We start from the raw sequence: 26,355 nt of genomic DNA, 5'->3' as shown, positions 1-26,355 counted from the left end.
ATTTTGACCCGCCCACCCCAAAAAAATCAAACTCCTATTCAAAAATGATTCTTTAAAAAAAAAAAGAGAATTTATATAATTTATATACATGCATTGGGAACCATCACGAGGCAGACGAGAATTATATATATATATATATATGAATAAAAGGCACACATATAAAGGAAGAGTCAGCCTGATTCATCCAAGACGTTGTTCAGTTTTATTGAATTTATTTCAAAACACAGTGCATTTCTTTTTTTTCTTCTCTTTTTCAACAAGGAAGCATTTTGTCATCATAAAGATAACAGAATGAACAATACTTTGCAGTCAATAATTTGTTTTTATTAACAACATGATCACAAATATTGTGGTGTGTTTTTGTATTTTTAAAAGGTTTTGCAGTGGTCGTTCAAAAGCAGCAGTTTGCCGTTTTACCCCTCACCCCAAATAAAACGTTAACAAAATCATAAAAAAAAACTATATGAATAAAAAAAGCAAAGTAATAAAAACGTGCAATATCTCTACTATCATATTCTTATTAGAGACTAAAAGTCTCTAATAAGAAACATGACAGTAAAAATCTACTCCTGGGGACCACATAAGTACTTAAATAAATGACTTTCCTTATGGGAAGCACAGTGATCTTGTGGATAGCATTTCTGCCTCGCAATTCTTAGGTTCTGGATTCAAATCTCGGCTATTGGCTTCCCTGTGAGATGCTGTCATGGTACTATGATTTCTTCCCACATTCCAAAACATGTTTGAAACTTCATTTCAGACTAAACTGTCCACAAGTGTTTAACCGGCAACCAGTCCAGCTGCCTCTGGCCCAAAGTAAACTGGAATAAGATATAGCTCCAGTCCCTACTGAGGATAAGTGCTATCAAAAATTAACGGAGGGATTATCATTTATGATATTTACGTATACTGATTTAGTTGACCCACATTTCTACTGACCAAAACCTTCTAATAATGTGTCAATAATGAATAATATGATACTAAGGGTAATGATGATTTTTCTTTCTTTTTAAAAAGTGTTAAATCAACTCCCGAACACCATAAAACTATTTGAATATATAGATTTTTTTTCATTTTTTTTTAGGCCAAAGCCAGAGGGGCAAACAAAGAGACAAATGTAAAGAAATTATATCTTTTTACACTCACACACACACGCAGACACGCACGCACACACATACACACGGTGTCTCCCCTCAAGTCAATGCACACCACAAAAACATGGCGGCTACGGCAGCTCCTTGGCATCGCAGCTGACGGCACAGTTTGGGCCCCGACTCCGACTCCACGGACAGGTGAGATTATGTCGTGCTCACTCGACTGAGTTCATGTCTAATAACTGTGGGGGATTAAAAAAAAAGTGAAAGAAATATTATGCCATTATATTCACCGAAGCGTGGAACTGTCAATGTGGGATAAAACATTTTTTGACTGAGCCATTTGAATGTATTGCAAAGTTGTTTGAAGAAGATGGCAAAGTCGTTCCAAAGTTCTGACGTTGACTGAAGACACTAAATTGTTCGGAGATAAAGTGGATGGATGATGGATCTTCTCGTTTATTGAGCTTTGCAGACAGTGCCACCTGGTGGTCAGAGGTGTAAATTGCAAATTTATTTCAACTGACGCGCATAAAGAAAAGATGAGAGAATCTTTTCAAATCGAACAATTTTCATAATCTAATAACTTTAATATTGAAATTATACAACATTTTATGGTGCATCTAAGTTTTAAATTTCATAATGGTAAAAGAATATGCCCTGCGATTGATTGGCAACCAGTTCAGGGTGTACGCCACCTACTGCCCGAAGTCGACTCTATAGGCTCCACCCCCCAACCCCCTCGATCCACGCAACCCTCGTGAGGAGAAGCGGTAAAGATAATGGATGGCTGGATGTAATAAAATTGACATGCACAATGACTTATGCACAATCAAAACTGATGAATTATTGAATGGTTTACAACGGCGGAAGCTCTCACCGTCAATAATTTCTTCCTTCACTTTGTGCAACTCTCGGAACATTTCTTCCAAGATTTCCTAAAGAAATACATCAGTCTTTAGGAAAACAAATAAAATAATTTGATTTGAATCCTTAGTTGTAAAGGGACAACATACCTGTTTCATTCTATCCATGTCTATCGAGTCTGTGTCTGTGCCACTCCCCGCCAGCCGTACCCTACGCGGTCATCATGAAAGCAAACATTTAATATATTTTCTACGTGATTCTGTTCTCACAATAAAACACACAACACACCTTGAAGCCATGGCCCTGTCTGCAGAGTTGGCCCTGTCCCATGGCTTTTTGGCTCCATCTTTAGGAAAAAGATGCACTTATAGTCATGTTAGCATGAAAACAACAGCAAAAAGCATCTGACATCTCCTAAATAATTAAATAAAATGCAATCATGCGCCGAGCTAGTCACGGGATGCCAATGCTAATGCTAGCTCACCTGTGGCGTTCTGACCCCCCCTGACGCTGGGGGAAGGACAATTTGGGTCGTCCTGAAAGAAGACATCAGTTTGTTTGTTTTTTTTAAATGTATTCATTGTGTTATCCCATTTAACACCAGTGATTATTGTATAATATGAGATCATTGTTATTACAATATAATACATCTTTATATACCGCATTTCACAACAGCTGCAGCTGTAACAAAGCAAGTATAATAAACTTTAAAAAAAAATAGAGTAAATTATTGGGGGATGACACTCACACTTTGGTTGTCGTCTGGCTTCTCTGATGCTGCTTTTCTTCTGGGAGCAAGAGAAGGCCCCATGTCAGAAAATTGGAAAAAAAAAACACATTAAAAAGTATGTTGATAAAATGAAAATATAGATATGATTTTGCTGAAGGCAACGTATTCTGCCTGACCTTCGGGCCAAAAGAGCGTTCATCTCCTCCATCAGTCCTCCGTTGCCACCGCTCGTCCGATTGACTTCGTTGTTTTTGCCGCTGGACGAACTAGACGAGCTGGACAAACTCTCCTCCGGCTGGTGAGTATACAGCGTGATTGTTAAAATGGACGGATGGGGTAACGCATTAACTTAAAAAGTCATACAATGGACACAAAGTCTACACACCCTTGTCCAAATACCAGGTGTTTGTGATATAAAACAATAAGACCAAGATAAATCATTTGAAAAGCCGTACACTGCCTTAAAATTGGGGATGTGGTTGTGTCCAGAATTACACACTCCAATCATACTTTTTAAAAATATATATATATTTTCCATTAACTTTCTCTTGTAAAGATTAATGCTATCTTTTTAACGGAATTGTTGTACGTATTACAGGTCAAGTGAATGCTGGAAAAAGTTTTTATATGAGTTATCCTTGTCCCATTTTCAATAGCACAAAAAATGGCATTTGGAGTGTGGTGTGTAGACTTTTTTTACTGCCTCTTTATTTAATAATAAATTATAATTATGAAGTTATAATCAATCAATAAATTCATACAAAAAAGAAAATATTTTGACTGTATAAATGTAAACTTTTTTTATTTACAATTAAAAAAATAATAATAAGTTGTTTTATATGTAAAAAATACTTTAAACAATAAACAGAATAAAAATGTAAATGTATTTGTACAAATATATATTTTAATAATAAAATGTAAAATAGTTTATTTTACAAATTTTTGAACATTTAATGAATTAATGATTCATCATCACAGAGAATGTTACTTTACTTTAATTGCAATAAAAATATTAACTATTTAAAATAACGAGCCTTAAATGTACAGTAAATTACATAAAATAGTTTTTACTAATGTTTCTTTTATCTATGATAAATAACACATGATGTAATAAAAATGTAAGAATAAATGTATTTTTTTTTTTTTTTTTATGTTGCCTACTTTTTAGGTAGCCTACTCGTCATACTTCGCTCCAACCATCTGATTGCCTCTCATATCAATAATGTGTATAAATAAAGTATAATCTCATGATTAAGATAGGCAGGCCTCACTCTTTGCACGCGTCGCAGCTTGGCGCCGGCGATCATGGCGGCGAGCCCCGTCTGGGCTGGCGGCTCCTCCCCGTGGCCGGTTAGCGGGGGAGGCAGTGGCGGCGGCGGGGCCCCTGCTGAGGGTGGCGGCGGGCCGGGGGGTGGTGGAGGAGGCGGAGGTCCCGCTGCCATGCACGCAGGAGGAGGTACGACAGGGGGCGCCACCGAGAGCACAGCGGGGTGGCCTTGGAAAGGAGAACCTGGATGGAGGAGGAAGATCACGAGGGAGTTCTTGAGATGCCATTGTCGTCGAAAATGACATCATCAGCGTGTGACGTTACTACCTGAGTTAGAGGAACGTCGTTCCCGCTCCATGTGGGCCTGCATTTGCTGTTGCTGTTGCTGCTGCTCCATCATCTGCCTACAAGTACACACAATCCTCTTCATACAGTGAAGATACAAACAATAGAAAACATGAAGTTGTTCCTCACAAAACGATTGGACAAACATTTCCCTGAGGAATTTCAGTCTAAAATGTATGGAACGTCTTGCATGCAAAAATCCTTACTTGTACTGTGTACAAAATGATTGGGACTAATACGGGAAGTGAAAATGGAAGAGAATTGTTCACTGGGTTCAGCCTTTATAGAAAATAAATGGACCTCAACCATCGCCCTGAGATACTCAACTCCAAAATGTGTCTGAGTGATTGTTTCTTTGGACCATTATCATACCAGATATCTGGAAAAAAAATTATTGGGACACAATATACCTCACAAGAAGTGCAACTGAAGAAAATTGCTTATGTTCTGGACGCGGGGTTCAAACTTCATAGAAAACAAATGGAACTGCAATATATCCTTGAGGAACTCCACAATAAAATGTTGTCATGCTAAGTTCTATTTAAACCACTCCGTACAAAAATATTGGGGCACGTGTAACTTTAATTGTGAAAATTTAACGAGGAAGTATAGTGCATAGCATTTGTAACGTAGCGTAGGTGTGTGCACATCAGAGAGCGTGAAGTTCATGTGTGTGACATGAAGTCAGACACATAGTCTCCGCTACACAAACACACTCGTACACAAGCGCGCGCACACACAGCAGACTAATCCTTACCACTGCCGCTCGTCTTTGGGTTCACTCGGAGTTCGCCTGCTGCTTTTGGAGATAATTCACTAAAATGCTTCTTTGGTCGTTTTAAAATGTACTAAAAAAGTAAACACTGCGCTTGAATATTACAACAACAAAAAATTAAGTTTGTTCATAATATTTTCTGATTTTATTCTTTTAAGATAACGTGGACATAAATTGTATGCATTTTAGGATGATTATGAGCAAAGACATGACAAGCAGCAGGGTCTTAAGATTAATTTTCAGACTAATTTTTTTTCTAGCACAGGACTTGAAAAATGAGTGATGAAAAAATAATAATGGTATATGGACATGAAATGATTTATTTGGGTGGGCGAGGAGATTTTATGGTCAAAGGTCTGCAGTAATTTCAGAGGGCGGGCCCTTTTTTGGAAAAGAGTTACGTCATCATTTAGAGCAGCAAAGCGGATTTAGGGGCTTTTATTTTCCTTTCAGCGATATTCATTTTGGATGCACAGAAAAACAAAAATAGAGAGGTTGCTTGAGTTTCATTTGTTCAATGACCAATCGAGTAACTCAATTTACAAGTACATAAAAAAAATGGCCCCATTGAAATTATTTTTTTTTTTTGGCAGATTTTTGGGGGAAGGGGAATGTATTTATATGTACAAAAAAAGTCATAAATCTGCAACAAAAAATATATAAAAAATAAATTTAAAAAAAACAGTCCGATTTTAAAAGAGCTAATATCAGCCGATTAATTGGTCACGGAAGAGTATATGCGACAAAAAAAGTACCCACCTTGCTCTCTGGGCTTCCATTTCTTCTGAGCTTGGTCCATTTTGGACTTGGCGTTGCACAGCTGGACCTGCGCAGTGAAAGAAAAAACAGATAAGAAGAAATGGAACAGAAACATCTAGAACAAGAAATATGAAGTCAATTAAGCATACGACCAAGGGCAATTAATCACGTTGAAACACAAAATTAACTCTTACTTCCTCTCTTAGGAAGCTTTATTTGATTAATCACACATTATGAAATCGGGGCAATATAGTTTCAATACATTTGACTAATGCAGATTGAAATTAACATAAATGCCAACGCCGATACATCAAACAACATCACACAGAGACGCAAAATGAGATACTGTCCAACAGCGCACCTACATGACATGCCGAAGAAGAGGAAGCGACTGTAGCAGACACACAAGCACTGACACAGCCACTCGCCGCTGCCTACCATTGCTCGCCTTGGCATGCCCTTCTACGTCCTCCTCCATTATCGCCTCAGCTGACCTGCTCAACTACCTCACTTTAGCCCCGCCCCCACTCAACAACTATCCACAGATCATCTGTCATGTAACGCAAACCTCCAAGGCGGCAGAAGTGCAGCGAGCACCGGGGAGTCTTGTTTCCATCACAATTGACCCTCTAAGAGAGGTGGTGGTTCCTTTGCATTAGAGGCAGACAGTTTACTGCCCCAAAAGGCGGAGGAGATTTGCCCTCACAAGACATCAGTTCAGTGAGCATCAAACCGTTTTACCATTTTCACCGTGGATGGTAACCCACCTCCGTCTTGGGCACTGAGCACGCTGAGGGCAAAGAGCATTGCGTTAGAGAAGGTGGTGGCCTCCTCCTTGCTGGCAAAGTTGAGGCCGTACACCTGCCGGGCATCTCTCCACTGGTGGAAGGTTGGCGTGGCCTGGTTGTACTTCAGCCCCTTCACGATGGAGTAGTTGATGACCACCTAAGCACATAGCAGGAGACATGTCAGACATCATGCATTTGAGTGACTGTGTGTGAGTGTGTGCGTGTGTGTGCAAGTGAATGGGAGGTAATAGACAATGGAATGTATAGATTGTATTTTTGAGACTTTAATTCGATCTGGAGTTTCCATTGCATTTTCTGGTATTTTTCTCCCTTTTTGTTTATTTTCCTTTTTATTCTGCTTCCATTTCTTCGACTTTCCTTTGGTCCATTAACGCCATCTTGCGGCCACTGACGGTAATGCACCAAAAGTATTTGATGACATTATGTGTGTATGTTCATAATCCAATATGTGTGTCTGTGAATGCCTAGACAATTAATTGTGTGTGCGTCAACAGACGGACGGATGACGCCCTGACACACCTGCTGGTCCTGCAGCTTGACCCCCACCACCCTGAAGGTGTTGCTGGGGGTGTTGTGGTAGATGTTGATGCGGCTAAAGCCCTGCTGGCCGGGCTTGATGGGCACCCACTTCTTGCTGGTGTCGTCGTAGACCATCACTGAGGCCCTCGCCTGGCAGATGCTCTGCTCGCTGGTGTTGGGGGCAAAACAACAAAACAATGAGGATGCATAGAAGATGAAGACATTTGCAACCCTGGACTTTCCTTCTTATACCTGAAAAGAAGCCCCTAATTAACCACAACCGGTTCGCAGTCTGCACAGTATGCAACTTTCATTTAACAAGCAGAAAAACAATGCCCATTAGCAACTTTTAGAGGCAGTGGGTGGTCGGCGTCTACGCCCAGCTTCCAGTGTTTTTGCTCCCCTACGATAATTATCTCTTGGCTACCGTACAAAACGAGCCATCAAGCACATGAGGTGGAGTATTAAAAAAAATAAAATCTGCATTTTTAAGGCTAATAATGGAACATAATTAAAAACGTTTTTGTATCATGATTTAATGCTTCCATTCAATTCATTGTGCTACTCTTTCTGGAGCGCTATGCAGACACAAAACTGAGGTTTCTTCACTATTAGTAGTCATTTTTGCAGATGATAAAGAATATATGCCTATTGCGACATTGCCATTAGGTGAATGTCGTGTTTCATTATGGGTTAGCATTAATCAATTTTTGAATGAAGGAGGAAACAGGAGAGCGAGGAGAACCTCACACAGGAAAGCCGGCATCTAAATTCGAACCCGCCGGCCTCAGAGCTGTGAGGCAGATGTGCTGTGCATAATACAATTTTCTTCTACTGTGCTTTCACTGTCTCACTTTTCAAACTACCTTCCCATCTTCTCTTTTCTGACGCAGCTTTTTTGTCTTTGCCTCCAGGGTCGATGGTCTAATTTTAGCTCGGCAAAGAGGCAAGCAAAGACACAGATGGGACATCTTCTCTTCTTTTCTCGTCTCGTTCATCTCATTTGCAAGTCAAAACTGTTTTCTCGGCTCCTCGTCTGTTTTCATTCCCCGCCTTCTACGTAATTCCATTTAATTAGCACCTTTTTCCCTTTTTGCACGTGGGTCTTTTGTCAGCGGAACACATGGAACAAGCGTGTGTGTAAGTGTACTGTAATCAAACAGTAGGGGAAAGTGGGACGGCAAAGGGTGCAACAGTGGGCAGAGATAAATGCAGTCAGATGGACAAAGAAGCCAGACACAACACTGGAGGCCACACACACGCGGACACGCGTGCACACACACACGCACATATTGTCTCATTAAGAACATCAGCAGAATGTAATGGAGTGATTACTGCATTGATTAAACAATGTTTGTTGTCATCCCAAATGTTCTGAGGTTAGATTTTTGTCAGTCAGATAATCGGGGGCCAAACGAATGAAATGTGTTCATACAAGTCTCGTTATTAATAACTCCTTGCGTCTTCCCGCATAAGCGCCTCGCTGAGGTTTCTGTCTGAATTCACTGCAGCAGCCCGGGTGACATTTAAAGTGCGCGCGCGCGTGTGTGTGTGTGTGTGTGTGTGTGTGACTTATTCATGTCTCGTGGAGAAACTATTCATATTTGATCCAAGCTGCACGTTACTCTGCTTGCGTATGTGTGTGGCGTGTGTGTGTTTCCGCTTCCGCCCCTCCTACCCGCCTTCGTTGCTTCTCTTTTTGCACAAGCGCCTCATTTATTCATGCTGCTTTCAATGCCGCTGGGATTCTCCGACGCCATTTTCTGCCAGTTACCGAGAACGCGAGCGTAAAGTTGAACTGAGTCGACAAGTTAAAGAAAATAAATTAAACACATGGCTGCATCAGCTGCAGTGTGTGCGTGTGTGTTATGACCTCGAATGCAAAATGATGTGCGATGTAATATCAAAACAAAGATGCGTCTGAGATGAGCTGGTGATAATTTCTATTTTATTCTTGTGACATTAAGAGATGACTCTTAAACGTTTACTTTTTGTTTGAACACTTTTATGAATGTACAACTTTATACAGAAATGAGGTCAATGCCAAGTGTAAACGATTTTGAATCCATGTTCAAAAACATTTTTTTTTGAGTGATGACTTTTAAAGCAATTTTAAAATAAATTTAGCACTGTACGGCGCTTTAAAAAGCTTCCATTAATTTATTTATTTAGTTTTTAGATGCCTTTAGTTCTTTGTTGGTAAATGCTTTTAAATGTTGTACTTTGAATTATGTAATTATGAGTTACATTGGGCATGAAATAAAACTTTTTTTGCCTATATTTTTGCTTGCCTTGCCTTATTTGGAATATTAGGAAAAAGGAAAAGGTCAGACTAAAAAGTAATATACTGAATTTAGCCCCCTTTAAGCTGCAAGCTTTGATTAATTAATTTATTGCACATAAATATACTGTTCATCATATGAAAACATCTCACATCATTTAAAACTCATCATTTCAATAATTACATGCATCATTGACGTCGACATTTGCCAATGCTTTTTTTTTCAAAATTGACTTTTATTCCAGTTGCGCCGCAGATTTTCTTTTTTGGTTTGACATTATCCACAAAGTGGAACCACAGAATCCATTGAGATCTCTAAACAGTAATCAATTTGTGCGCGCGTGTTTTTTCTTTTCTATGTGCGCTACAGTTAGTGATTCTCACACACTATCCCAGCGTCGCTAAAGGACGAGCTAACAGAAGCTCTCTTTGTGGCACTCGGCAGCTGCTCTTCGGTAACGTCCAAATCCCCCAAAACCACTCAACAAACTGTTTTTGTGTTTTTGGCCTTAACAAAATCTTCCATGTATACACTATACTCTGTGTGAGTGTGAATGAATCCTCTGCACGACACGATAAAATCTGCATGAAGCAGAGGAGGACAGAACAGCTGAGGGCTTAAACATGTATAAACACGCCAGGCCAGAGCTACATTTGCTCTAATAGAAAATAAACTGCGGCTCAAAAGGCGCCACTGAGGAACGAGGAGCGACGGAGGTGACACTCTGCTGCGGTGCCATGTTAACACCTCACACCAGCGATTGGTCGCCAGCCCATCACAGACAAATATAGCCAAACAATATGAACTTAATTGGTGTCAAGGAAGTAACACATTCAAGCGCAAAAAGCTAGCATATGCCATTTAGACAAAAATGAAGATTTCCCTACCAGGAGACTGCCAATCTTGGCATCATTCGTTGAAAATAAAGATTTGCTTGTCGACGCCAAGAAGTGCCACACTCATTTTACCGCAGCTGGTGTCATCTCCATGATGCCAATCATAAGCCCCTTACATATTTATGTCATCACAAACCCATCACTTGTCACGTACAGTACGTCCTCAAACATGTCTTGGGCCATTCATTCTGGCTAATTCTGTGATAATTTAGCATTGATTGTGCTTGAAAGCGAGTACAAACGGGCGCATGCAACATTGAAATACGGTCGCTGTTTTTTCTTTGAACCAATCAGATTTTAGATTCACCATGCTGCGCCTTTGCAAAGGCTGTGAGTAACAAGTGAGTTTTTCCGTCCTCTAATTGGTCCAGCTACGTTTGGCCTCTGGTTGAGTTTAAAATGTGCATCAAAGATTGATTTACGGCGGAGGACATAATTAAAAATGGACTTCCAAGGTACACTTTTCAAGGAAAACTGGACTTTATGAGGCTAGGTCAACCCGGAAATTATCTGGGGCGCACTTTCAGAGCAGTATGTATAAGTGGAACAGAACAGAAGTTTAGCCTGGGTTGATAGCGGAAGTCCCTGAGCACCTTTCCCGCATGTGCAAGTATTTTTTTTCTAACTCAAATCTGGAAGCCATATATTTTCAGGGGAACGTTCTGAGGTGTTTGAAATTATTTTAAAATGTTTAGGGGGGTGGGTCATAGTTCGTGGTTCATTTAACCCATAAACCTTTTGAAGGGTGGGGCTTAATGTACTCCATACAACGTGTTTTTGAGTTAGAGTTCCACCTTTAGCGCTTACACAAAAGCAAATAGTATAACGCAAATTTAATCAAACATTAAACGCTACGGGCGATTTAAACGTGCTAAACAGACACGGTAGCATTGTCCATGAATATGTTTAAGTTCTCTATCTCGGAAACAGAAGCCAGATCCTGTTAATGTTTCCCACTGTGGAAAAAAAAAAAGAAATCAGCTGGCAGGAGATTTTTTTGGGGGGAGCGGGAGGGGATAAGTCAGCATAAAGCTCATTTGTCCGCTTGGAGCACTGACAACAGTTTTAATGCTAATTCACGTAATCCTTTTTTAAGGCCATGGAATTTGCTCGCGGGTCCAGCGCTGATGGCTTCAATTATGGAAAAAGAAACCCTGTCATGCTCATATTTTCAAACACTACACTTGCTGCTTGACATTTGAAGGGAGCCCCCCGAATTAAACACACACACATGCACACACACACACACATCGGCAAAACATACACACTCACTGATTAGACTGTTGCAAGCACGCACGAGAAGGCTAATCTGTTGGCATGACAACAGCCATAGAATATTGGCGCTGGCCTAGAAAATATGGCTGCCTGGCGGAGACGAAAAGATGAATGAGCAGTGGTGAGATATAAATAAATAAATGTATTAGTGTAGAAAAAAAAATGTGGCAGTCTACTCATTAATGAAGCAATAATACGCCACATCCTGTCTGATCCGGGCGTAATGAACGCACTCAAATGTCCCGCGAGGACGCGGCTGGGGCGCTTGCTGTATGAAATACGGAACAAATACAGAAATGTTAACCTTCGGCCGGGAATATTTAAGTTTGCTCATAGTAATAAGAAAATAATAATAATAAAAAAAAATTCAAAGACATCATCAGTGACTAGTCGACATCAATAAAATAATCTGGAGTTACGCATCTCCCGTTACAGATAATCAGTTCACATCAGGCTTCTGTTATTTTCCATCTCGATGATAAATCCACCGGAGTGGAGTCTGTCTCGCCAGCGTCGCCATTAGGAGCTTAACGACGTTTCACTATTTTTGCTGACATGACCTTCAAGTCACCTTGAGGGGTTTTTTGACAATTCACCCTCGAGAACATTTCCCGTCATGACCACTTTAAACTCTTCTGCATTTCGACACCGTGCTTGATAATGCCTCCATAAAAGCGTCTCATTAAACTTTCACATCCAGCTCCTTCGTTCCTACCTCCCCCCTGCTGTGATTGCTGCTGTACATCTGTCAGCATCAGCAACCAGGAAACTCTTTAATGCTTTATGGGAACACGTGCAGGGAAAATACGCCCCCCCCCCCGCTCCCCTTCAACAGACTCCGAAGCCCTTCTCATGAAGAGATACCGTGAAATGGCCGTAACAAAAGGTCCTGAATTTATCCGACAGCACCTTTAGACAAAAAACGCGGCAAAAGCCAGACTTGCGACATTCCTCCCTCCCCTCCTGTCTGTGCGCACGTTCACAAAGTGACAATTAGTTGACAACAGTGTCTGACTGTGATAACTGTCAAACCAACAAGGCGAGAGAAATGAGTTTCACGCGTTAGACTTCACACCCTTATCTCGACATTAGCGGTTTTGCACACACCAGCCTCTGTTACACATCTGATACTACTGCCGAAGGTTTTAAAATGCTGGGTCCATTTGATTCCTTCTAAATATCAAAGTTATTGAGACAGAAGAGAAACACGACAAAATTCCACAATTTAGTGAAATGTTAAAAATGTTAAAAAAATATTACAACCTGTGTAATAGACCTGTTACTACCCCTTGAAGCCATAAAATAGGCGGGTGGACTTCATCGCCCCATTTTCACGTTGCTGTTGTTTGTACACAATGACAATGCAAAAAAAAAAAAGATTTTAAAGTCCCTGTAAAGTGAAAATAAATGTCTAAATTTGGCACACCAAAGAAAACAGTTTTGCTCACAACTCTGCCAAACTTGAAGGGTTAAAAAAAAATGCCACAAATGTAAAAAGGGGCTTCAAAATCATGATTTAAAAAAATGTTTGTTTTTTTATCCAATTCATTGATAAATCAAGAAAATAAATGAAAAATCAATATGTGAGCTCCGATTGCTAATCTCAGATGCACATCTGTGTTTGCAAGCGATCCATCTCCCAGGTGTCAACTTGCTAAGGGGCCATTAGGCAAAGTGCCTTGCATTGCAGCGGGACTTGAACGTCTCACAGGAACAGCTGTAATTGTCCGTGGTGCGTCCGCAGCGGACATGTTGTTGCGTGCAGCCGTGACCCATCACTTCCGTGCATCCGCTGACCCAGAATGGTGACAAATTCCCAACAGTGCTTTCTCCGCCGCGTGTTTGACTTCGCCACTAATCTGCCAGTGTGCGATGCATGGGGGGGGTGAATAACGCATGTTTGCTGTCCCTTTCGGGATCCGGGAAAACTGAAAGCCTCCATCATGTCCATGAGACGTGATTCTGAAGTTTTACACCGTAATTGCCGTATCTTCCAGACTATAAGGTGCACACGTGTATAAGCCACAGCAACTCTTTTTGGAAATAATAATAATAATAATAATAATAATAATAATAATAATAATAATAATAATAATAATTTAATTAATTAATTAATAAATAAATTTAAAAAACAATTTAACAAATATATATACTTTTACGTGTTTTCGGCATAATGAAAAACAATAGGTGGAAGGCAATCAAAGAACCAGCCGAGTATAACATTGCCAAAGACATGATGCCCAGTTATATGTTGCAAAGAGAGTGGTTTATCTACATGTTGGAAAATTCAAAAAATATATTTGAGGTTCTATTTTAATGCCATATCACTCTGCTTTCCCTGAAACCATCACAAATGCCCGAGCATCTGATAAAGCTAACAACACAGCTAAACGCCTCATTTCAATGCTAATAATCCCACCAAGACATTCAAATCTACTTCGTAGGCGACACATCTTGATTGTTCTCTAATAAGACATTCTTGCTTTCTGCTTTAAAATTCCTTCATATAAAACTCTCCCCCCAAAAAACACAAAAACAGTCCCGTTGCAGCCTGGCGCCACTCAAAATTAGCATGAGTATGCAAAATCATTTAAGAAGTGCCAACACATCTCTTGGCACTTTCTAGCAATCCTACCACATGACTCAAGTAATTAGCTAATTACTAGCTGTAGTGTCTAATTATCAGATGGTGTGACTGCGGGGTTAGTGCAATTATGAGAATGATGACAGTAGAAAATGTGAGTTCACTTGGTAAAGACCATTAATGCTAATAGTTTAATATCATAAACAGTAGCTCTTTGGTATTTAGCTTACTCATCATCATCATCATCAATGATGTTTTCAGAGCCTCACGATGCAAGTTTGTTTTTTTTTAAAGTCTGTAAATGCACGTTTTATTTAAGAAATGTTGGAAATTTTCTATTTCCACGTCCATTGGTCATCTTTCATATTTGCTTCTCTTATGCTGAGCTTTGAGCCTCTGCCCATCCCCCATCTTCTTTCCCTCTTCCTCATCATGCTCCTTCTCACTTCAAAGGCTCACCTAACAAATCTCCTACTTAAAATTTCTCCATCCCCTCCTTATAGCTCATCCGTATGGACCTAATTTGCCAACTATTAATTTCGCTCACTTTTCTTTTAATGCAAATATTTCACATAGCCAGTGAAGATGGGATGGTATGCTTGGTATAGTGACCGCGATATATTGAAGCATCACGGCCATGTAAACCTGTTCCAACAGCAGGGCGCCGCTGCCAAAGGAAAAAGCTTCTTAGCCGAGCTGAGTCCCTTAAAGCTGCACTAATCAGAGCTGTTAGAGGAGTCGCGGTCAAACATATCACAATCTGTGAAGCCAGGACAACTGCTGCTTGGATCGAAAAAATATATAGTAGAAGACTCCTACTAGATTCCAAAATACTCTAAAAAAGGAGAAGAATTATGCTTATTTATATAGTTAAAACTACACTGAAGCTGAGTAAAATACTGGACAACAATGACTGACTCCAGGCCTGCAGGTGGCAGAGTTGCGCACTACAAAGCGGCTAACTGCAACATACAAGACCCACCAGTTTTTGAGATATGCTTTGAAGAAATAAAGGAAAGCAAACCGTGACTAAATGACAAGTACTAGTAAAGATTAAATGTATTTCAATTAAAATTCTTTGCATGAGCTCACGTATTCAAACAAAGCGATAATGATGGCGACAATGAGCAACGGATGAAACAAAGCTACGTTTTTCTTTCCCACACTCTTTTTGCAACATAACTTGCCATCATGGCCCCAGATAACTTTTAACGTGAATTTTCGAATTCTACTTCTACTTTTACCACAATTACTGAATGATGGCAGGTCCTATACAAATAAAGTTGTATTGTATTATATCTCAAGGCACAACTGCACGCTACTTAATGCCCTTTACTATAAGAAAGAAGAGCCACAATCTGCCTTGAAAATTTGAAGACATTTGTCAAACGCCAGAGAAACAGTCAAACGCAATGAGCACACTCACGCAGGAGCTGCTGTCAGCCACTGCTCACGTCAAGACTCACACACTGATGTCACACATTATCTACTTTGTCTCCATTTTATTCAAGCATTTTTTTGTGTGATCAATGCAATGCGATAAAAAAAGTGTTGTCATATGTTTAACTCATTCAATCCATAAGACGTGTATATATATATATATATGTTTTCAAAATTATAGTCCCTGCCTCCCAAAGACGGATTTATACGTCTTAGTCTTTTGCATCAGAGCTCCATGTTTTTAATCTTGAGAACACAATATCCCGTAGGCCTTGCAAAATCAGTCAAAAGCCAGAAAAAAAGTGCAGTGATTGAGGTGTTTCTTCTTGCAAAAGTGGCTGGGATTAAATGAGTTCATTAATTATGCTTAATTTAAAGGGCAAAAATTATGCTTAAAGAGCAAAACATGAAAAAACACGTCGTATATTTTCAAGTATTCCCCTACATAAACTGGGTTTCACTCTCACACATTTTGCACAGTTCTGCACAAAGACCACTTTACACGTGTTTCCACCCACAAGCCAACAAGTTACAGCTTTGAAACATATTAACCAAATCACATGAAGTGAAATCCGCAATTATCAGCGACAGCACCCATATGTGAACTGGTTGATCTTTGGCGACTCAGGCAAACACGAGGGCCGCCTGTGGATGCAACACAGGAGTACCAACGCCAGCATGGAGAACAAAGGATGCGCTCAGGGAGGCGGCCGGAGAGCTACTATACGTTTGTGAAACGACCGCGGCGTTGTCAGCACGCCAAAGCGCCACCATTACTGCCGTTGCGCTCTTGCCCAGCTTGTTGAGCCTTGACTGTCCATCAATGCTGCTCCTGGGGGCCAAATACGCTAGGATGCATCCCCACCTCCTCCTGCCCCTCCTCCTCCCTGCAAGGCCACGGTAGCCATTGAGACAGAGCCGCACTACTTTCTTTAAAAAAAATCAAAACCCTACCTGACTTTGAACTCGCTCAGCTGCGGTTGCGTCCCCGGCTCGGCGCAGTAGATCTGCGGGAAGTAGAAGCGGTGCGACTGCAGGTTGATGTCCATGTCGGCGATTAAACAAACCCCAAATCCCCCCCCTTTAGAGTCTCCTTTTTATTGTCAGTCCGGGCTTCCGTAGAAGACGTCAGAGTTCGAGAAGCGACATAGCACCTGAAATGCTAGGAAGGCATCACCTCCTCTCTCTCACTAAAAAAAAAAAGGCCCACTAACCTATATCCCAACTCCTTGAATGAACAAAGATGACGCCACAGTCCACAGAGACGACAATACTGCCTCCCTCCTGAGGAAATGAAAGGAATAGCTGGATTCCAGTCAGCGGCAAGATCCGGATGAGAGCGAGCACGGTTGCTTGGTCTAAAGAGAAAAAAAGAGAGAGTGCGATGGAGAGAGATTCCCGGTGCTTTGAGGCGTTGCCCTCGCTCTGGCTCTCCTCTCGTTGTCTCATTGGATTACCTACTCGCGCTCCATTCCTCCCTCCCCTCCCGTCCTCCCCTCCCAGCTGTGTCGAGAGCTGGTCCTGCCAGCCCATCCCTCCCTCTCTTCCCCTCTCCTCCTCCAGCACCCTCATCCACCTCCCCCTACCATCTGCTGGATTGGGCAAGCGTAAAACCACGTGGAACGACAGACAGAGCAAGAGAGAGTGAGAGAGAATTTAATTCATCTGATGGCTCACATCTCAGGACAAACACACACACAGACACACACTTTCACAGGTTGTTCATTAACAGAGTAATAGGACGCAGGTGGAGAGAGTCAACGAGACAGTGATGCAATGCAGTGAGTGGCTGTGAATGGAAGCACATAATCGCATGCAGCTTGAAATGTTTTAGTTAATCAGTTCCTAAAATAGTAGGCTGGTTGTTGAATTTGTTAAAAGAATATTATAATCTATAATAATTAATAAAATACTCTGTACTTATAGAGCGTTAAAGCTAAAAAAAAATTTAAATGCCCATTCATTTTCCCCATATTACAGTAAATTTAGTTCAATGCCTATTCTTCCCGCCAAGAAACACATGACTAGTACTCTCTGTGGTTGAGTATATAAAAAAAAAAAAACACCTGACATTGCTGGGTCACACTCTTCATCAAATCAGACTTCCAGTCATCCAACCTTTGATCCTTTAATATTGACGTGCTTTCATCTTTCGCAGATGCATGCAGATTATAAATGATGTACAGCTCTTAAAAAAATATAATCATAATCTCATCTGCAATCATGGTTTGGAAGCAATAAATCCCTGCCATATTTACACCACTCTTTCTAGTACACAGCTCTCAGGCCGCGTCCCGCTTCTTTAATTGATTGACTGACATTGCTGTCTTGTGCAGCGGTGGACACTGTGATTTAGTTCTGGTTTATGGCTCACAATTGTGAGGTTTTGTCAGTTTTTTTTCTTTCTAAAATCCGAACACATCGGAGGTCCACCTGCATAAAAGAACGGATTCAATTCAACTCATAATTTCATTCTCTGGTCACAGAAAATCCAGAAATCCATTTCCACCCACACACTACTGTCCACCTGCAAACTGAAAACGTGCCTACGAAAGGGTTACTAAACCAAGTGGCTCACCTCTTTGCCCTTGTCCCGCATTCAACTGACACAGAGCTACTATTATTATTATTCATATGGGTCAACAATGGATGCCATCAATATGCATCAGGCAGTGCGGGTGACATTCGGTCTCGCTCATCGATCCCGATATGGGACAGCACGAGCTGGCTCGGCTTGGGTCACAATGAGGACGCTAAACAAGTAACCAGAACAAAGTCGGTCAAGACAACAAGGATATCGTCAATGACAGCTGGACAAATCCTTTAATGAATCTGAAAATCTTTACCAATGTATTAGGTGTCAGCTCAGCACAGTCTTCATGAAAAAATGATGCAAGCTGCAGATTTTACTGTTAAACGAGCACTGTATCTAATATTTTTGTTGTTATTTTTTTAGGTGAAATAACAAGGAAAAAAAATAATTCTGACCGAAATATGGAATTTAACATGGACAGTGGTCCCGATTGGCTAGATTATCCGGAAGTGTATAACATTTAAACGGCCAGCGGTTTGTGCGCATGCTTAAAACACACGCGTATGCGCGCAGTCGCAGAACACGTGACCGGCCGGCCAATCACGACAAGCGCACCTTATTTCAGTGGCAGGTGAAAGGCCCTCAGCTGCGCTAGCATTCAATGTAAAAGTATCCATTTACCGAGTTTTTCAAATCCACAAAAACAGAAATAATGTCTTCTTACCTCATTTTAGCCCTCCCGTGTCTGTGTCAAACATCCAGTTGCTCTTTGGCGGTGTTAAAACTGGCGTTGTTAGCCCCTCCTTCCGCCGTCTTAATGTGCAGATGTTAGCTCACTGGAAAAGGAGGGGGTGGACTAGGGGGAGCGAAGGCGGCAAGATAGAGGAAATACTGCACGAATGCCCACAGTTTTTGTTCGAATGTATGTTTGTAAATAAATAATCGCGGTGGTGCTGTTTCACGGCTGTAAGCTGCCGTCCCATGGCCAAGAAGCCGGGCAGAGAATGACTGCTCGGCGGTCGGGAGATGCCATTTTCCCACCGTGCTCAGGAAGCGGTCCAACGCCCTCCAGTGCCCAATATAGGTATTGCGACAGCTTTTTCTTGATATGGTGACTAGATGATGTAAGTGTTGTTTGTTAGTTGTTTTTTTCTGTTTCTTTTTTTTTACTATAGCTCTCGAATTAGTCGTTTTGTTTTTTTCTTGCATGGTTTCGTGTGCGTTTGTCAGTTTAAAGTTATGTATTTATTCAAACGTACACTGGAACTGATCTTCAAATGATAGATAGATAAATAGATTGATAGATGGATAGATAGATAGATAGATAGAATGATAGTCATTCTGCCATTTATTTTTAGTTTTTGCTTTCATAAATATACAGCAGTGTACCACTATGAAAGTATTGAATATAAGGAATACTGAGCATGCGTGTGTGTGGCTTTTGTGACCACGGGAGGGCGCTAAAGCTTTCAGGGGCGTATTGCTTTAGATTTGAGACGTGAAGGTAAGTCATCTAAGAAGGGAAATGTGTTTCTTTATATGCAATCAAACAAAAATGGATTTGAAATGTTGGTTCCTAAAAACCTATGTAATTTTAAAGCCGTTTTTTTTATTCATTGTATAAAATAAACAAATTTCTCTCCATAGTCATCAGTCCGAGGCGTGCATTTGTGGAAAAAAGGAAAAATAAAAATCACAGTACAATAATAATAATAACAATTTATTATTTTACGATAGGTAACCTTAAATTCTAGTATATTCTGTAGTGTATGTGTTTGAAATGCATATTGTGAAATTACAACTACAGACAGACAATAAGCGCAAATTCACACTCACATGCACACACTCCCCAAAACAATAATAACTACGATATTAAGGTAATAATAACAGCATGTGAGAATACCGATTTCAAACTACAGTAAAATACCGTATTTCAGGAAATAGTGGCCATAGCACTAAAACGCGTCAGATTAAAAAAAAAAAAAAACAGCACTACTAATAGCAATTGTCATGGATCATAGAGATTAGAGTTCACAAGTGGAAACTGACACTATTTTGACTGTGTTCCTAACCAAAACTAAAATACCTAGTGAAAAAGTATCATGTGATTATATGAATAAGTTTTCCCATAGAACCAGGAATGGTGAATGAAGTTGGGGCTCAATCGAGAATTATTTAAAAATGCAAAAACATAAAGGCTGAGTAAATGTCAAATTGAGTTGCCAAACAAGAATTAGCGATTCAAACGAGCATTGAAGTCAGTGTCAGTAACAAATCTGAAAGTACTGGCTGGGTGACTTGATGGGACTTTTGAAGTTGTTAGCATCCTGCTGTGCGTTCTGCTGACTGGTGACGTTGGTAGAGGTCTTCTGGAGGTTCAACATGAAGGAAGGGCTGCCCCTGTTTGCATCGGATTTGGCCACGCCCCTTGCCTGCTTGGTCTCCGCCGGCCCTCCACTGCCCCCGGCTGCAGGCACCGTGGGGGCAGATGTCGCAGCGGTCTCAGAAGACCCAGTCTTTCTTACGTGGGGGCTCAGATAGATCTGCATAGTCACTAAGTGAAGCGGTGAGACGGGGAGGAGGTCGGATGGAGGTGAATGTGAAGGGGGGAGCATGAAAGGGCCAAGGGAAATAAGTCATGGTGAGATGTGGAAATAAATGAAGGGTAGACAGAAACACAACTCAAATACTAAACAATATTAGATAGTGTAGTCGTAACGTCATGAGTGAATCCTACCTTTGCTGTGTGTCACTCGCCTCATGCCTGCAAAGTAACAACACACTTCATGTCAGTGTCTCTTGTAAAGACTCGCACAAGAAATTAAGATTGAAATTTAAATCTTTTACCTAAACTCAAAAGTTCCTCCTTGGATCTGCTGCTCCTATTGGCAATGAAGAGAAAATATTCTAAATGACCAAAATCATACAGCCAATTTATCAATCAGAAATCAAGTGCTTAACAATATTACACAACCTATATTAGGACTTCAAGATAGAGTTAATTAATCTAAGAATCTAAGGTTAGCTTTTAAAATTAACTCATTGCATTTAACCAAGATGTCCCTCAAGGCTCAGAACTAGAACCATTGCTGTTTTCCTTCTTTCTCCTCATTCCTCTGCTGTGCTTTTTGTCGTAATCACTTGTGTTTGCCAAGGTGTAATAACCAGACATCCGCACCCTTCTTGTGTGCTTGCACAGGATGATGCTGATGAGGACGGACGCGTTTTGGGGGTCTTACATGGACTGTCCTTCACACTTCCTGCCGGGCTCCTGACACCACTGCAAAAAAGACACAAGTAAGGACGTATTTGTTCCCAACTCAATTAATTTCTAGTTCCAATATAAGAAATAATATCCTCTCACCAGCGAGGGGGTGTCGGACTGTAGTTCCTGCAGGTAGCTCCAGATGGCAGCGTGGAGCTCTTCCTTAAACTCGCAACTCCAGAGGATGCCAAAGGTGCTCTTGGGGGTAGACCCAATGAGACAGGTCTCCCTGAGGGGAAACATCAATGGACATGATCCAATTAAATGGAGTTATCGTTTTAATAGCTCTTTATGAGCAAGGATCGACATTTAGTGTTTAAAATGGAGCCTTACGCCTCAGTTAGAGGCTTTGGATCTGATGGGCTCACGATTTCTCCTAGCCAATCATCAGTAAATTAAATCAAATTAAATGTTTACTTTTTGTACTCCAATAATTGTTTAGTGTTAATATTTTGTACTCCCAAGTATTTGAAGTGAAAAAAAAAATGCGGTGGACAAAGTATTAAAAAAAAAAAATTCAGACTATAATCCTCATAATAATAATAATAATAATAATAAAAATATATAATAATAATAATAATAATAATAATAAAAATATATAATAATAATAATAATAATAATAATAACAACAACAAAAGTGAAATGTTAATTAACCCAGATGTTTGTCCACCTTTAGTTCCTGACGTCCTCCTGCCCGATGTGGCGGCATTGGCAGACTGGTGCTGCTCGGAGATGTTGAGCCTCTTGAGGACGTCGGCCAGGGTCATCTTCAGCAGCTGGATCTCGTCCTCTTGCATCTGCATCCTCTGCTCCAGGTAGGTGAGCCGGTCGGCCACATCCAAGTTGCTGGCCGCCGAGCTGCGACCATCTGGGTGGAGGAGGGGCGTGGACACACAAACGGATGATGTCATGTTGTCAACGCTTATTATGTAACACATTTCACCAACACATTCATACAATCCCTCACTTGTTTACATCAAGTCTCATGATTAAGGTTGCGGATTTGTCAAATGGATCGACAGATGGGTCCATCACTCATGTCAATGGACACTTTCTTAGCATGACTGCGGAATTGTATTCCATAATATCCATATCCGCTTACCCTGTACAGGGTCACGGGGAGGGAGGGGGATGCTTGAGCCTGTGACAGCTGACTTTGGGCGAATGACAGACTACATCAGCCAGTCACAGGACACACTCAGCGACAAACTTTCACTGATGATGTGACGTTTAAAAGAAAAAAACATTGTCACATGATCCCTAATTTCCATAAAAACAATTGAAATAAGGAATAAATATTAAACACATAATAAATAAAAGTGAATTTTTACTCATTCTCTAAATAAATTATAGACATTTAAAATAATAGAACATTTTAATGTGACATGTTCCCTAATATTAATGAAAACATTATATTAAAAATGAATATTTTAATGTATAAATAATATAAAATAACAAATTTTAATAGTACAAGACGAATTTCTATTTTCCATTGTGCTCATGCCACGTGACTTGATCGAGAGGCGGGCCTGCATTGGTCGTCGTCAATGGGCTATGGACATTTTCGAATCTTCAAACCACCTAACTTGTGTGTTTTTACAATGTGGAAGGAAACCGGACTATCAGGGGAAAAAAGGACACAAAAAATGAGCCACATTCTGAAGAAATAATGTTAAATAAATTTTGCAAATTGTGCAAATGTTCATAAAATCCATATTTTTCCATTCATCAGCATTAAAACTAAGATTTCCATCCCCCTTCCTGTCTCACGCACGGGAGTCAGACTAAAGCAAACAAGGTCAAAGCACAGCTGGACACTCACGACAATAAACAAAAGTCCCGGTGTCCAAAAAAGTTGCGATATACCATGTGAGCCGCTGGATGCAGGTGGCGAATAATCGCAATGGAACCTCTGCGGTCCTGCCTTGCCTTCCTCCGCCACCTTGGCTGTCTTCCTCCTCCTCTTCTCCTCGCGAGAGCAAACTCTCTCTGTCCTCCTCACGCCTCCTCTAGAGCCACTCACATGGGACGATTCTCCGTCCATCCTCCGCAGACGTAATTCTTGGACCCACCTCGCGGCATCCAGACCTCCTGATGCTGAGCCTGCCTTGGTTTCCACGGCGACTGGCTACACGGCCGGGATGCTCTGATGCTTAAAGCCCTTCGCTCTCGGCTTAAAACCTCCGCCGTGGTCCAAATCAACCTAAATTGGTGTGTGTGTGTGAGGGGGTACAATGATAATCCCCCAGACTGAGCCTCTTTGACCCCGCCCCCTTGGCCTCACAGATAAGCCTCATGTCACTGACAGAAAAGGAGTCAAAATGGCGAAAATGTGGCCTCTTTCTGAACTTCTTTTTTGGGAACATTTTCATTGGGAGATAGACGAGGGATTAAAACATACCCACATTGGCGCAAGAATCCATTTTGTTTTGAGCCTGGACAATAATTTGCAGTCAACTAAAGCTCCAGTGGATTTTTCAGTTTAATTCATTTTACATATAATACACAAACGGTGCAAAAACACATGTAGACAAACAATACAACAGTACACCCAAGCATATATTCTTCATCCGCCGCAAAAAGCAACTAATATTACTGTAGAGCAGCAATGAAACTCTTCCTTTGTCCGGATGACTATATTTTACTGCCACTCGGTGGCCGAGCCGTGCACAGCAGAGGGAGCAGCAATGAATTAATCATGACGCACAAAACAGCAAGACTCTCGAACGCAGACTAACCGGCAACACTGAATCCAGCATCTAACGTCATTCAACTAGGCCACGCCTCATAAAGGCACACATTCAACACACAAATACTACAGTACATACAGAAAATATGCTTTCATTATTTGTTTTATTTAAAATATCAAGAAATAATACATTGTTATTTTTTCCTTTATTACATTTGCGGCGGAATGATGTTTATTAGAATATTGGAACGTATTGATGGTATTTCAATTCATTTCAATGGGAAGAATTGATTTCATGTTCAAGTAAACTAAATTGCGAGACTGCTCATGAAATAAATTTAATTTGGAAATCAAGATCGCATCGTAATCAGTAAAGCGTGCCATAATCGTATTCTGATTTTCTATTTGCCGCGACATCATCACCACGTACACACAAATACTCCCCATATGGGGATTGGGATTAGAGCACATAATCCCACTCCTGTAAAAGGGAATTAGCAGCCTGAAGCTCCATCTCAGATGTACAAAGGCCGCACTCTCTCTGCATGCCTTTAATGCAAATACATCAACACGCATACAGTATATATGTAAATTGACACATTTCAAAATCTAAAATCCAGGAGAGTTTGGGAAATTTTCTTCCAGAACTGTGAGATTAGACCTCTTTGGCACACGTAAATCGATAGGTTACTTGAGCAAGGTTGTTGAATCCCTGTGACCTTCTCTTGCCATAGCCTCACTCGTCTTTGGCACACTTACTAGTTGAATCCAGTTAAGACCGTGGAGTCCCACATTGTTACATGGGAAAAGATTAAATTGTATTTCTTTTTGTTTCAGTGGGGAACGATAATATGCGATATTGGAATACAAGCGTGATCACCGATCAAAGTAAACTTCTACATATACAAGCACCACTGCATATATATTTAAAAAAATTTAATAATGTAATAGGTGAATAGTTTAAAAACATTTAATGACAAAAACTGCATCTACCTGTCATGGAGTCCGCATCAGGTGCCAGGAGGGAGTCACTGTGGTAGCTCTCCTTCAACGAGCCCCTCTTGAGGAGAGCCCCAGGGTCCTCTTCCATGCCCAAACCGGGGTCCACCAGCTCCTCCAAGTCCCCCTCGGCTGTGCCCGCAGCCATGATGTGGGTCACCTTCCCCTAACAGCAGGTCGAACCCCCTGTTTTTCCCCCTCACCCACCACCCAGCTGCACCTTCACAGGCTGGCGAGGGCGCAGAGAGGCTGATGTCACTCAGAGGACAGATTAAGAGCCCGCTAAACCATATCCTCACACAATCCAGTGGGGGGGGTAGACTGTGTGCGCGTGCGCGTGCGCGCGTGCACGCATATAGTATATAGTGGTAAACACTTTCACAAGGTCCACACAAAAAAGAAACAACTTCCTGCAAGATACATTTAAAACAACAACTTCTAATAAATGTCCTGATATAATCCATAAAAGGTAAATATCACGCAGCTGAGCGTAATCAGCAAATGAAGTCATGTCCGAAAAAAAAACGTCAACGCCATACTTTCACCATCTATGCTTCCGATGGAAATATTAACCCGCTAGCTTTGTTAGCACCATAGATGGTAGCGAGAAAAAAAAGTCAATTTTAAAGTCGGCTAATTATATTACATTAAAATGAGTATTTTTACAAACACGCCTTATGCCTACAAGGCTAGTTAAAAAAAAAATCTGAAGTCAATTTTGTGAAATATATAATTCTGTGCGTTGGACATCTTGTTGAGGCTGTACTGTGATTGGGAATTTAATGTACTTATTTGCTTAAAAAATGATACGTGGTTATATATTAACACAAAAGTTGCAGACTAGTACACTATCAACGCGCTTACGTCATGCATGTTGCCATGCGGTGCGTTGTAAAAGGTTGATACCATGTCAGATTGGGCAGCAACACTTGATTAATTGCCATCATCAGGATGAAAACATGCTGAATGGACAAAGTTGAGAAATACTCTTTGTTGGTGATTGTGTATTATAGTGAATGTGTGAACGTGTGCGTGTGTATGCGTGGGCATGATGCCAGCAGGGGTGGTTACTCGCCCCTGCCTCAACAGATGCAGCAAGCGAGCTCAAAACCTTGCAAAGGCATCAAGGTTCTGACAACACACATTTGTCTCAGTGCTGCCCTCCTGTGGACATTTGTTTTTTGCACGTTTATCTCGCCGACCTGGGAACATGGCACACTTCCTGTT

At 40.9% G+C, this 26,355-nt stretch overlaps 2 protein-coding genes across 7 annotated transcripts; both read right to left on the bottom strand.

Moving 5' to 3' along the window:
• Positions 1-179: 179 nt before the first annotated feature.
• Positions 180-19,232, bottom strand: evlb (Enah/Vasp-like b). 5 transcript variants are annotated; one of them, XM_088286122.1, is made up of 14 exons: positions 18,900-19,232; positions 16,597-17,000; positions 7,166-7,334; positions 6,605-6,782; positions 5,838-5,904; positions 4,286-4,362; positions 3,963-4,201; positions 2,868-2,986; positions 2,710-2,749; positions 2,446-2,497; positions 2,250-2,307; positions 2,111-2,171; positions 1,975-2,032; positions 180-1,336 (listed from the first exon to the last, which is right to left on the bottom strand). In XM_088286122.1, the coding sequence occupies exons 2-14, from the start codon at positions 16,689-16,691 to the stop codon at positions 1,299-1,301; spliced, it is 1,251 nt and encodes a 416-aa protein (XP_088142248.1). In that variant the 5' UTR covers positions 16,692-17,000; positions 18,900-19,232; the 3' UTR covers positions 180-1,298. The 5 variants fall into 5 exon arrangements, with proteins under 5 accessions (XP_088142248.1, XP_088142251.1, XP_088142247.1 ...); XM_088286125.1 differs by lacking the exon at positions 16,597-17,000; XM_088286121.1 differs by lacking the exon at positions 18,900-19,232 and having other exon boundaries at positions 16,597-17,107.
• Positions 19,233-19,874: 642 nt separating this feature from the next.
• On the bottom strand, positions 19,875-25,383 carry LOC148316696 (uncharacterized). 2 transcript variants are annotated; one of them, XM_088286939.1, is made up of 7 exons: positions 25,123-25,383; positions 22,111-22,308; positions 21,540-21,669; positions 21,354-21,455; positions 21,023-21,057; positions 20,913-20,939; positions 19,875-20,729 (listed from the first exon to the last, which is right to left on the bottom strand). In XM_088286939.1, exons 1-7 carry the CDS (start codon positions 25,274-25,276, stop codon positions 20,440-20,442), a joined length of 936 nt encoding a protein of 311 aa, XP_088143065.1. In that variant the 5' UTR covers positions 25,277-25,383; the 3' UTR covers positions 19,875-20,439. The 2 variants fall into 2 exon arrangements, with proteins under 2 accessions (XP_088143065.1, XP_088143064.1); XM_088286938.1 differs by lacking the exon at positions 25,123-25,383 and adding an exon at positions 23,307-23,654.
• Positions 25,384-26,355: the final 972 nt, after the last annotated feature.

This window comes from Idiotropiscis lumnitzeri, chromosome 21, assembly GCF_059441095.1.
Source record: "Idiotropiscis lumnitzeri isolate Australia: NSW breed Sydney's pygmy pipehorse chromosome 21, RoL_Ilum_1.0, whole genome shotgun sequence".
Taxonomy (NCBI): domain Eukaryota; kingdom Metazoa; phylum Chordata; class Actinopteri; order Syngnathiformes; family Syngnathidae; genus Idiotropiscis; species Idiotropiscis lumnitzeri.
Note: the sequence above shows the minus strand (reverse complement) of the source record. Positions and strands in the feature narration are given on the sequence as shown.